General features: G+C 42.3%; 1 protein-coding gene across 3 annotated transcripts in view; it reads left to right on the forward strand.

The window, feature by feature from the left end:
* Positions 1-12,509, forward strand: part of GRPR (gastrin releasing peptide receptor) — a 56,868-nt gene that overhangs the window by 10,043 nt on the left and 34,316 nt on the right. For 2 of the 3 annotated variants that reach the window (XM_072743696.1, XM_072743697.1), the window contains exon 3: positions 8,760-11,555. In XM_072743696.1, the coding sequence (XP_072599797.1) occupies positions 11,143-11,555 (413 nt within the window). In that variant the 5' untranslated portion in view covers positions 8,760-11,142. The remainder of the gene's footprint in view (positions 1-8,759; positions 11,556-12,509) is intronic. The other variant, XM_072743695.1, reaches the window with a different exon arrangement.

Raw genomic sequence — 12,509 nt, forward strand, 5'->3', positions numbered from 1 at the left:
CTTCTCTCCACTCTACATCTTAATTACTTTGCTATTAAAGAAATGTAACTGTAGACATGAGACAGGAACTAAACATCCTGTTTATTTCCCTAGAGGAAAAAAGAAAAAAAAAACCCACCCAAAAACAGAAAAACAAAAAATACAGGATGCCATTGCTGAGGAAGAAATAGAAACAACAGATGTTGGACTCTGTGTTTTTTCCCATTTGTTTTTCAGCTCCCCAATTATTTATCCCTAGTTTCTACTTACTTGTGTTTCAGCACTTTTTTCCTCCTTCCTATCTGTCCATTTCACCTCCCAGGAGAACCCCGAGGTCTCTTCTATGCTTTGTCCCCTGAGAGGCACGGAGTCTGATGCTTAAGTACCCAGTTATCAGAACACACTTCCTAGCCATGTACGTTCAGGCAAATTGCTTCCCCTCCTCATACCTTGTGTCCTCATCTGTAAAAAGGATGTAAATAGTCTTATATCATAGCGTGGGTGTAAGGACTCCATGGGGGCACCCACATAAAGCATCTAAATCACTGTTAGCACCTCTATTTTTTCTTTAAGACTTTGCTTATTTATTTGAGAGAAAGAGAGAGAGAAAGAACAGAGGGAGAGTGAGGAGGAGAAGCAGACTCCCCACTGAGCAGAGAGCCCAATGCAGGGCTCCCATCCTAGGACCCTGAGATCATGACCTGAGCTGAAGGCAGATGCTTAACCGACTGAGCCATCCAGGCGCCCCAGCTGTGAATGATAAACACCCTGTGCACTGTCCTCACTCCTTCCCTTAAACCGGTATCACTCATTCACTAGCAATTTAGAGGAAAAGGAAGGGAAAACTGGCTAAAAGAAACAGAAAGGTGAAAAAAAAAAAAAGAAAGAGAAAGGTGAATGCTGGTATAGTAGCTTCCAAGTAGGGGGGATGGGAAATGGAGTGTTAGCTGTCATTGAAGTATGAGAAAGCACTCTCTAGAATTATTGCATAAGGGTCTAGAATAATCATTTGAGCCCATATAACTCATAGAAAAACAGGGATATATGCAAAGCCATATCTAGTTTCTCTGACCCAATGATAGAGAGTCCCATTTTAGCATGCCTACTTAGAAAAGAATTTGAACTAAAAATTGATCTCACTCTTTTGGCTTCTGTAGGACACAAGCAGAATTTAAAATACATTAATACAGGGCAGCCCGGGTGGCTCAGTGGTTTAGCGTTGCCTTCAGACCAGGGCATGATCCTGGAGACCCGGGATCAAATCCCACGTCAGGCTCCCTGCATGGAGCCTGCTTCTCCCTCTGCCTATGTCTCTGCCTCTTTCTCTCTCTGTGTCTCTCATGAATAAATAAATAAAATCTTTTAAAAAAATAGATTAATATAGCTGTGGGGAAGAATGGGAAAGGATGAGAGAGAGAGAGAGTAGTAAAAAAAGCAAATCAGTCCATTTCCCCACTGCATCGAAGAGGCATTTTCCTAGGCTGACCATCTGCTGGCCAATCTGAAGTCAGTGCTATCCCAAATCATACGTGCTCTGTGGCATCTCAATCTTGGGCCTCCAGATTGATGTAGACCAGAAGAAAGGCATATTCTGAATGGCCAGAATGATCCTGCGACCCTTATGGGAAGCTCCAATGTATGCCACAAGCCAAGGCCTCAAAGATATGTGCGTAGTTACTTGGTTGACATTATTAATCCCGTTAATACTAGATTCTCTTTTAGATATTGTACAAGCTTTTATCAGTGGAGGATTTAAAACCTATATATATATATAGGTTTTAATTATTATTTAATTAAATTTAATTTAAATTTAATTTAATTTAATTATTTAATTTCATTATTGTCCATTGCCTGCTTTTCCAGAGACCCTATGGGCCGTAAAGCCTAAAATATTTACTATTTGGCCCTTTAGGAAAAAGTTTGATAACCCACCCCCACCTCTGCTCTAAAAGATAAGGACTTTAAAAAACATAACTAGAATAGTATTATCACACCTCAAAAATTATCAATAATTTACTATACAGTAACTTGAAATTATTTAGGACTTTATACTTTTTTAAGTGCCTTCATATTTGTTACCTCATTTGAATCTGCAGCAACTCTGAGATGAAGCTGGAAATTTTTAATGTCATTTAAATCCCTTTTATATATGAAGAAAGATGTAAGCATAGAGAATTTAGAAGTGATTTCATCAAAGCCGGGCAGCTAATAAGCAGTTTGGATAAGACTCTGCCTCTGACATATTGTGGTAGGGCCAGGGAAAGTTTGAATTCTGCAGCATGTGAATGATAAACACCCTGTGCACTTCTCGATTCCATTTCATGAGTATGTGACTTGAAGAACCTGGGGTGGAATATATATTTCAGACACAATTGGAGTTAATTTAAGGTGAGCCTCCTTGAAGGAGTAAAAATAACAGAGTTTTTATGCTGAGTGTGAGTTCCCATGGAACCACTCTGGGTTTGAAGTACTACAGTGGCATCTGGAGAAAAACCTATGGGTAATCCTGTTTCTTAGCATCTTCCTTAGAGAAGAGCATGGTGTAGATTTTACAGACCAAAGAAAAAGGGTGAAATGTGAGGTGTGGAAATTCACTTTGGTTACACGAGCACCCAGAGTCCAGTGGTGCATCCCAGCTTTTTCTGTCCCATAAAGCTGGCTGGAAACATAATAAAAAAACAGACTCTCATGAGAAACCCGATGGCATTTTTATTGGTTTGCCTGTGAGGTAATATTCCACCTTTGGGAAGAAAATCCAAGAGAGCTTATAATAGTGGGAAATAGTCACAGAAAGTCCAATTGTACTTCAGAAACCGTAAGAAATTTCGTTTCCATTTTTACATGACCTGAAACTCTCTATATAATCAAAGGTCATCACCCAGGTAGTGTCTAATTATTTAAAATGAAAGCTTGTTTGTTTATAAACTAGCTTTCTTGAAGAAATTGAAAATGTTGTCCTAGTTAGGCAATTAGCTCTCCAAGAGTAGGGACCATTGTGGAGCCTAGAACTGGGTCTGGCAGGGTATGACACTTATTATTATTATTTTTTATTTATTTATTTTATGACACTTATTATAAGTGGTGTTGAGTGGCTACACAGTGTCAACATCATTACTTTAGGATGAGCACAGTCATACTAATGATCATTAAAAGGAACCCATCCCCCCAAATAATAACTCTACAGTGGAGAACCCTGATAGATACCACCTTAACCAAGTGATCAAGGTTATCACCACCACTGATGAATCACATAGCCTCTGGTAGGCCAAGTAATGGCCCCAAATGATATCCAGGTCCTGATCCCTGGATCCTGTGTCTATGTTATATGGCACATCTTATGTGACAAAAGGAACTCTGCAGTTGCAATTGAGATGGGGAAATTATCCTGGATTATCTGCGTGGGGCTAATGTAATCTTAAGAGTCCCCCATAAGAGGGAGGCAGAGAGAGATTTGACTATGGAAGAAGAGAAGGCAATGTGATGACCGAAGCAGAGATTGGAGTATTGTAGTCACCTGCCAAGGAATGCTGGGAGCTTCCAGAAGCTGAAAGAAGCAAAGAACCATTCTCCCTGGAGCCTCCCGAAGGAAGCAGGGCTGCCAACATTGATTTTAGCCCCGTTAAGACTCATTTCAGACCTCTGGCCTTCAGAATTATAAGAGAATACATTTCTGTCATTTTCAGCCACTAAATTCATGGTAATTTATTACAGCAGCAGCTAAGGCATACTCTGAGATAGAAGTGATGAGAAGAGCACCTTGCCTCTGTGGTTTCTCTCCCCTGTCTTATAATGAAAAGACCTCAGACAAACCCAAATGGAAGGATGCTCTACAAAATACCTGACTAGTACTCTTCAAAAGTTTCAAGGTCATGACAAACAGGAAAGTCTGAGAAAGTGTTGCAGATAAGAGGAAACTAAGGAATCATAAGGACTGAATGGAGTGTGGTATCTTGGACTGGATCCTGGAACAGAGAATGACAGTAATAGAAAGACTGGTGCAATCTGAATAAAATCTGTAGTTCAGATAGTCGTATTGTGCCCATGCTAATTTCTTAGCTTTGTGGATGCTGACAATAGAGGAAACTGGGGGAAGGGTATATGGGAACTCTTTGTACTATTGTTGCAAATTTCTGTAAACCTAAAGTTATTTCAAAATAAAATGGGTTTTTTAAAAGATTGTATTTATTTATTCATGAGAGACACAGAGGGAGAGAAAGAGAGAGAGGCAGAGAGAGAGAGAGAGAGAGAGAGAGGCAGAAATACAGGCAGAGGGAGAAGCAGGCTCCACGCAGGGAGCCCGACATGAGACTCGATCCTGGGTCTCCAGAATCACGCCCTGGGCCAAAGGCAGGCACTTAACCACTGAGCCACCCAGGGATCCCCAAAATAAAATGTTTAAAAAGGAATCCCTCCCAGTAACATTTATCTTGTCAGATCTGTTATTGGAGGGGGAAATAATACAGGGATGTGTTTTAGGGCTTCCAGGGCAGTACTGATTGGATTCTCTGGATGAAAGGAAGAAACAGCTGGAAAGAGAGGTGACTGAGGGCAGAGGGAGGCTGCCACTCTCCATCGCACGAGGCACACCGCAGGTCATCCTAGAGCATAGGCAAGGGGAAAATGCCCCTGTGTTTTATGGAGGGAGAATTAATGGCAACTAATGTTCACTGAATTAATTTGATTTGCCCAAGCTCACTGAGCAAAGAGGGGAATGGAATATAAGTTGTCTAATTTCCAGGTATATGGTGTCTGGATAAGAAAGTTCAACCCACTTACAATATTTTAAAAATACATGTTTTATCTAGAAAAAAAGGTTTGGTGTTACTGAACAACAAATGGATCTTAGTCTCCATAACTTTTCTTTTTTCAAAAGGATTTGACCATCCTTTTTCTCCCCCTCATACCCTGCCTGACCACTCAAGGTTCAATTCAGGTTTCTAACACCTGCCTTTTCCGATATTTCTTTGCTGTCTTATTGTATCTTTTTGGTGGTTTTCTTTTCTCACCTTCTCCATCCATTCTACTTACCAGTACCTGATGTTACCTATTGCTGCATAACAAATTACTATAAAACAGTGGATTAAAATGAAAAACATTCATTAACTCACGATCTCCATGGATCAAGAATTTGGGTGTAGCTTGACTGGGTGGCTCTGACTCTTGAGTGTCTCTTGAGGTTGCAGTCAAGATGTTGGTCAGGGCTGCAGTCATCTGAAGGCTCGACTGGGGCTGGAGGATCCACTTCCAAGACTCACATAGCCATAGACAGGAGGCCTCAGTTTCTCACCATCCACAGGGCCACTTGACTGTCCTCATGTATGGTGGCTGACCTCCTTCAGAGCAAGTGATTCAGAAAGAGTGCAAAAAGGAAACTGCAACATCCTTTGTCATCTAATTTTGGGAGCTGTACACTGTCACAGCTGCCTCGTCCTGTTTGTTAGAAGCCAGTCACTAAGTGCAGCTCACTCTCAGGGGGAGGGAAATTAATCTTCACCTCTTAAGGGGAAGAGTACCAAGACCTGGTGGGTATATTTTCAAACCACCATGCCCAGTGTTCTCTTGGCCTTGGCTCTGACTGAGAGTTTGATCTTCTGTGTTAGGCTTTCTCTGAGCAGCCACGTTTCCTTCCACAGCTTTGTGTAGCTCAAAGTGAAACCTGACTTTTTTTCAGAAGACTTCCCTGATCTCTCCCCTAAGTTTCCAAGTCCCATGAAAGTCACAGAATGTTAAGAAAAGAGAAGGGAATTTGAAATGCTCCCAACCTTTCAGGATCTGGATATAGTCATCTGTCTCTTTTGTTCTTGCTGCAGCACTAAAATGTGACATCTCTGATTCTTTTCAAGCAAGGGCTGCTGCAGCCTTCAGCAGCTTCTCCATGGTGCTGCCACCATGTAACATTGAAGTTGTGTTCAGTACCCATTGACTTTGACCACATCGCCTTGTCCTTGAAGCCTGACTGTGCTTGATTCCTCGCAAGTCTTTTTCTATACATTTCTACGATGTGGCATTCAGTGTGCTAGTTCTCAGGTAGTGCTCTTAATTATTTACCTCTTTGACTTCAGATTTTAGCTCTCATTTCTGTTGACCTCCTTATTTTCTCTTTGTCAAATAGTGAGCTTAGTATACCTAAAACCAGATTCAGCATTTTTGTCCACAGTGGCTTCTTCCTTGCCCTTGCTCTTTATTCTCTGAGTCACGAGCCTAAAAAGAAAAATTCACCATCTTGGGCTTCTTAATTGCCTATATTCCCTATGTTTGTAATGAGCTTCTTGCCCCTGTATTGTGGCAAAAAGCGCTTATCTGTCTCTCAGTCTGGGACACTTCCCAGCCATTATCAGGGATGGCAAAAAGCCTCAATTCGTGGTTCTTCATTCAGCTTCAGATTGGTCCAATTACTGGTTCCATTCTGAACTTGAGATTCGTTTCCCATCTGCTCCCACTTCCTGCCCTGGTTTCTTAACCCTTTCTGCCATATCTCCCTAACACCTAGATTGTCACTTTTCAGACTATTATAATGTGCACATGAATCTCTGGGGATTTTGTCAAAATGCAGATTATGATTCAGGAGGTCTGGGGTGGGGCCTGAGATTCTGTATTTCCAAGGAACTCTTGGTTGATACACATGCTGCTAGCTCAAGGACCACACTTGGTAGCAAGGGCTCCTAGCAACAGTCTCCTAAATTTGCTTCCTTGCTCACCTTCTCCCTCCACAAAGGGAAAAACACTAGTGCTGTCACATTGCCAGGCTTTCTGAATCTCACACCGCCAGCATCATTGGTTGCCACCATCATTGGTCCCCAGCATAGGAGATTGCTCAAATCCCCTGGGCACATCATGAATAACACTGTTTCTTGGGTTCCATCCCTGGAGATTCTGACTCAATAGGTCTGGGGTAGGACCTCAGAATCTGTATTTTTAAAAAGCAAAAATAAATACATAAAAATAAATAAATAAATAAATAAATAAATAAATAAATAGCACCCCAGGCAGTTTTGATTATTTTTTTTAAGGTCCAGTGTGTTACAGGCTAAAATCCAAACTGAAACCTTAAATATAGTCTCCCCCAGTAGATCCAGTCTCCTTTATTTCTCATTTATTACTCCCCTCCAAGCCTTTGTTCCAAGCAGACTGTCCCTTAAAAAGACCCAAAGCATTCCCTACTCTTTACTCTGGCTCCACCTACAAACCCTACCCACTCTAATTACTTTATCATATCTGTGTATGTTCATTGTCACTCCACCAAGAATACCAGCTACTGGAAGACAAAGTGCCATGCACACAGGTGGTAGGAAGAGACTTTGTCTCCACTTTCTTTACTTCTGTCAAGTCCAACCATCCTCCCAAGTTCTACCAAGTCATTGCCCCCACCCCCATATTCAAGTCTCATGGGAAACCAACTTTTCTGGAAGAATGGAAAATGTGACTCTCTTGACCAAAATAGAAATGACACCCTGCCCTGACACATAAGAAAGGATGCTGAGTCACACACACTTCAATCCTATCTGGAAACAAGTCTTTGAGGATAGGGGCTTTGTATTATATTTGTTCTATGTCATTTTCATAAGTCAAAAACATCTCCTGTTCACCATTAAATGAAATGCTAAACAAACGTCTGAATATGTTTGATGATCTCCCAGAAGGTGACACATAACGGTAGGGATGGAAAGGGTCATTATAGCTTATTAGCTGAAATGACATCCAAATTTTCTAATTAGCTTTTTAAAACATCCTTCCTCCAAGAAAATATTAGGTGTTGAACCTCAATATATCCGTACTCCTAAAATATGATTAGAACAGTCTACAGTGGCGTGGAACACATAAGGCTAACGCCAGCCATGAAAAATCAGGATCTATCAGCATCAGCTTAATTTACATGGTTAGAAACACTTATGGCTCAGTTGGAATTAAGAAATGAGGCCGACTCAGCACCCAGGGGGGTGTCTAAAGAAAGAAAGGGAAACAACATCCACAAGTCTTCTTTGTTAACCAAAAATGTGTTCCCTGGACCAAACCTAACAAGAGTACACGATCTATTGTGATGTCCCCCAAACCTGCCCCTAGCTCATTCCCCGACCTCTCTCTTCCGATCCAGGACCTTTCTGGACCTAAAGCTGTCCCCTGCTCACTGCTGTGCTCTTTCTTTTATGCCTCTATTCTAGGCACATACTATTTTCTTTGTTCAAAGGTCCTGCCACACACTCACTCAACCTTTAAGATCAAATGCCACCTCTGGAGAAAAGGTAGTTGCTTCATTCTAGGGAGGGAGTGGGGTCTAAACTGGTGCCACTTTTTTTTTTTTAAGAAGCCAGAGTTTATTTCTATTTAAACAATACTCAAGGGATTTTTCAGAAGATCAAAAGGGCCAAAGATGGCGGGTTTAATATGATATTATAGCCAGGCAGTTTAGAAATCTTCAGGACAACCCTGGGTGGTTTGATGCCTCACTAACTCTCCTAGTCCACAAGTGGTGAATTCCTCTGAGTTTTGGCATCATTCATATGAGGCAATCCCTCCAATAATGGTGACCAAAAACAATGCTAGAAGCAATCATCATCGTTGAGAGGAAGAAAGGTAAATGGTCAGAGAGAAGAAAGCCACCATAGCAATTTCAAAAAGCAAAATTATTAATCTGGTATAAAACAAACAGAAGTGTTTGCAGAATTTACATGAAAACCCTTCTTGCATTATTCTTTGAAACCAGGTCCTCTGACTATGAGCTAGAGTAGCTGGGATGGTGACGGATCTTCTAATAACATGTATCTTCGTATTCTTTTTCTCAGGCTCTTGCACAGTGCTGAAAACTGGCCGACGTGATCAATGTATTTCAAGTAAGTGGAGGAGTTGCTGATTTACCTGTATGAGTAGGACCTTTTGCCAGTTGATCCAAGGTCAGTCCCTCTTCTGACTTCATTGGACTTTTCCAAAGTCAAACCGCTAGTAAAACCAAAGTAAAAACACTAATCTCTCTCAACCACAACAGTAATAACAGCTATCGTAAGAGCAGCTAATATTAATTGAGCATTCACTATGTGCCCAGTGCTGTGAAGTCTTAACGTGGACAATTTCAGTTAACTTCACAAATTATGCCCATTTTACAGATTAGGAGCTTGAAGTTTAAGACACCAAGTAATTTGCCTACCCAATTTGCCAAGGCAGTACGTGAAGGAGTCAAGACGGAAGCACAGAAGCCATGTACTGCATTGTTAAGGTATTACTGCTAGCAACTAATCAACACCACTAGGCTCATGGTTATTGACTCCTTACCCAGTGACACTGAACTCCACTGAGCAGCTCTTCCCACTCCAGGTGTGCAGCATCAGACTCTCTCTTACTGGCTGAGGGGAGCACAAGCCCTCTGGATTTGTGGAAGGGCAGGGCATGGCGGCCATCTCAGTGTTGTCACCTGCCAATGGAAATTATCATAACGCACTTGGAGTCTTTTCTGGTGGGTTCTGGCCTGGTGACAAGTGCAAGCTACTTTACTCCTTATGGACCTTGAAAAACCAAAGCTTCAATGGCTGTACCTGTCAGTAACTGACTTCTGGTGATGTCGCTTGAAGAGCAGGCTCCACATAAGTCTTGAAGATAAACCCGTGTCCTATGTTTTTAAGTTGTTGGCTAAGGGTCCAAACTCAAAACTTGTAGTACCTCCTCCAGAAAGCCTTTTCTGGCACCCAGTCAACTCTAAGTTCTTTCTTTCCACTCCCCAATTCCTTGGTATTCTAACTCTAAATCCTTTCAGTTCATTGCCCACTTAGGGCTTAAGAGGAAAGTCGCTCTAAAACATGGTGAGCATTCCATAAAAAACTGCAAATAACTGCATCACAATGCCAGTTGGTGTAATTTTTAGAGCCAATGAGAACAATCCCATTTTTCTGAAAAAGACTACTGATCTTTGAGATTTGAGAATGCAGCTGGCTCTCGATTTTATTTCTCCCTGGCAAAGGGAATAATGATGGCCTGGCAAATCTTTTTTTTTTTTTTTTTTAAGATTTATTCCTGAGAGAGAGAGAGAGAGAGAGAGAGAGAGAGAGAGAAGCAGGCTCTATGCGGGGAGCCCGACATGGGACTCGATCCCGGGACTCCAGGATTGCACCCTGGGCCAAAGGCAGGAGCTAAACCACTGAGCCACCCAGGGATCCCCAGTGGCCCGGCAAATCTATGGGGAAGAGCGCGTGTGCGTGTTCTGCTTCGGCTTTTCCCAGATGTCAGTTACTGAAGGTTTAAGGCACAAATCCCCCGCCTGTTTTTCCTCGGTAGCTGTCTGCATTCAAAGAGGCATTGGGAAGGCAGGTGGGACAGCTCACACATGGACATCCCGCGTGCATCCGTGTGCATTTAATTCAGATCCAGACCTCATTTGATAGCAACTTTAACGCATTGGAAGAGATGAGAAATTGGGCTGTGAGTTTTATCTGGATTCGTGGGCACAGTATCAGCAAGATTAGCGGTGCCTTTGCCGAGGGCTGGTAATGCCTATTAAATACCTGCCACAGGTGCCGCATGGGAAATGAGAGGCCCAGGGCACCTGTGAGTCTGCGGGGTCGATTCTCATCTGGGGAGAGCAGCCTCCTGGGCAGTGATTGAAGTGTCCAGCAGGGGGCTGGCATTCTCTGTAAGTCGCCCTGGTTCCTCTGCAGAGCCTCAGCTCCGCAGAGCTGCCGTTTGCTGGTTAAGTCGGTGACGTGCAGAACATCCTGCCTATAGGATTTGAGGCTTTCTCGGTGCAGTTTTTTTTCTACCCACTTTAAACCTTCAGGTTCTAACTATCAGGAAAGATAGGAAATGCCGTGTGAAAATAGCCGGCTAAAAGTTCTTAGTAAACTGCAGCCAGGGAGACTCAGACTAGAATGGGGGTAGAAAGAGTTGCTACAGGGTGGGTTTAATTCTAAGCCCTTTCCGGCTGACTTTTTTGTTGTTTTGTTGTTAACTTAGTGAATTTAGCTATGTATCGCATCGGTCAGGTGAAGACCAGAGCAGCACCAGCATCAAAATAGCACCAGACCTCTCTGAATGCCATAGTATTATACGTACTCAGAGTATTTTTGTTAAAGAAGATCAAGAGCCCAGCATAGATTTTTATCCTCATTTTCACCCAACTACAAAATCAAAGTTAAGCAACAGCATCTAAGAGCACTTTTTAGGTGGGAAAGAACCTAGAGGATGGCTCTGAATGATTGTTTGCTTTTGAACTTGGAAGTGGACCACTTTTTGCACTGCAACGTCTCCAATCACAGTGCAGATGTCCCCATGAACGACGACTGGTTCCACCCAGGGATCTTCTATGTCATCCCTGCCATCTACGGGGTCATCATTCTGATAGGCCTCATCGGCAACATCACCCTGATCAAGATCTTCTGTACAGTGAAGGCCATGAGAAACGTGCCGAACCTGTTCATCTCCAGTCTGGCCTTGGGAGATCTGCTCCTCCTGGTAACATGCGCCCCCGTGGACGCCAGCAGGTACCTGGCCGACAGATGGCTATTTGGCAGGATTGGCTGCAAACTGATCCCCTTTATACAGCTCACCTCCGTGGGGGTGTCTGTCTTCACCCTCACGGCTCTCTCGGCGGACAGGTAAGTTCTGGAGGAAAGTCCCATTCTCTCTAGGGTGGTAGTAGACCCCTTGGTAAATGAGCCACCAGCTTGGGGCAGATGGAGCTGTTTGCACCAGAAGTTTTACTCAAACACAGATTCCCTTCCAGGCACGTTTTTCTTCTGGGAATTACTTCTTGAGTTTGACGTATTGGTTTAAGTAAGAAAACAGAGTGGGTGATGGGATGAAAGGGGACAAATGAGAAAAAAAAAATCTCTGAGCATAAGATTGACGTGTATTTTCTGGAGACAGATCGATTTAGCATTGCTTTTTCCTAACTTCTCCCTCCCTGCAAAATTAATTGACTGGTGAGAAAAAAAATATCACACCTGGAGTTTACACCCCAGGCAAATGTTTCTTAGAACCAATTCCAAGTCTTCAGACAACAGAAAAGTCCCACTGAATTTCTTCCTCAAAATATTCTTTCAGAAATAAACAAGACGAGAAAATAAGCAGCATCTCCTTGAAGTTTATTTTTCTCAGGCCATTTAACTTTTCTCACAGCTGATTTTGTATTTGGCTCTGTGTAACCAGAGAGCTGGTTTTTCCAAGTGTCTCTTCAGTGAAATCAAGCATTGCTTGGATTTTTTTTTTCTTTCCTCGAGAAAGTTCCATTCAAGTTTGATTTTGAATTTTAATATCTTTATTGATGTACTTCCATATACAGTGCCTTTGGGGGTTTTTGGTGGGGGGAGGGAGTCCGGCGTTTTATTCTGGGAAATTCTCGTATTTGTGAACTGCATTTCCTGTGTGAACATGTTGCTTAAAAATTCATTTATTCTGTCTTAAAAATTCATATTCCTTCTTTGAACATTTACCAAGCATCTATTATGTAAGAAAACACTTGCTTGAAGGAGCCAGTCAGAAAATATCTGCAGGTTGTTCACACACACACAATGCTGCCTATATCATATACTTCTGAGCTCTAGTAACTT

This window comes from Vulpes vulpes, chromosome X (assembly GCF_048418805.1).
Source record: "Vulpes vulpes isolate BD-2025 chromosome X, VulVul3, whole genome shotgun sequence".
In the NCBI taxonomy this organism is placed as follows: domain Eukaryota; kingdom Metazoa; phylum Chordata; class Mammalia; order Carnivora; family Canidae; genus Vulpes; species Vulpes vulpes.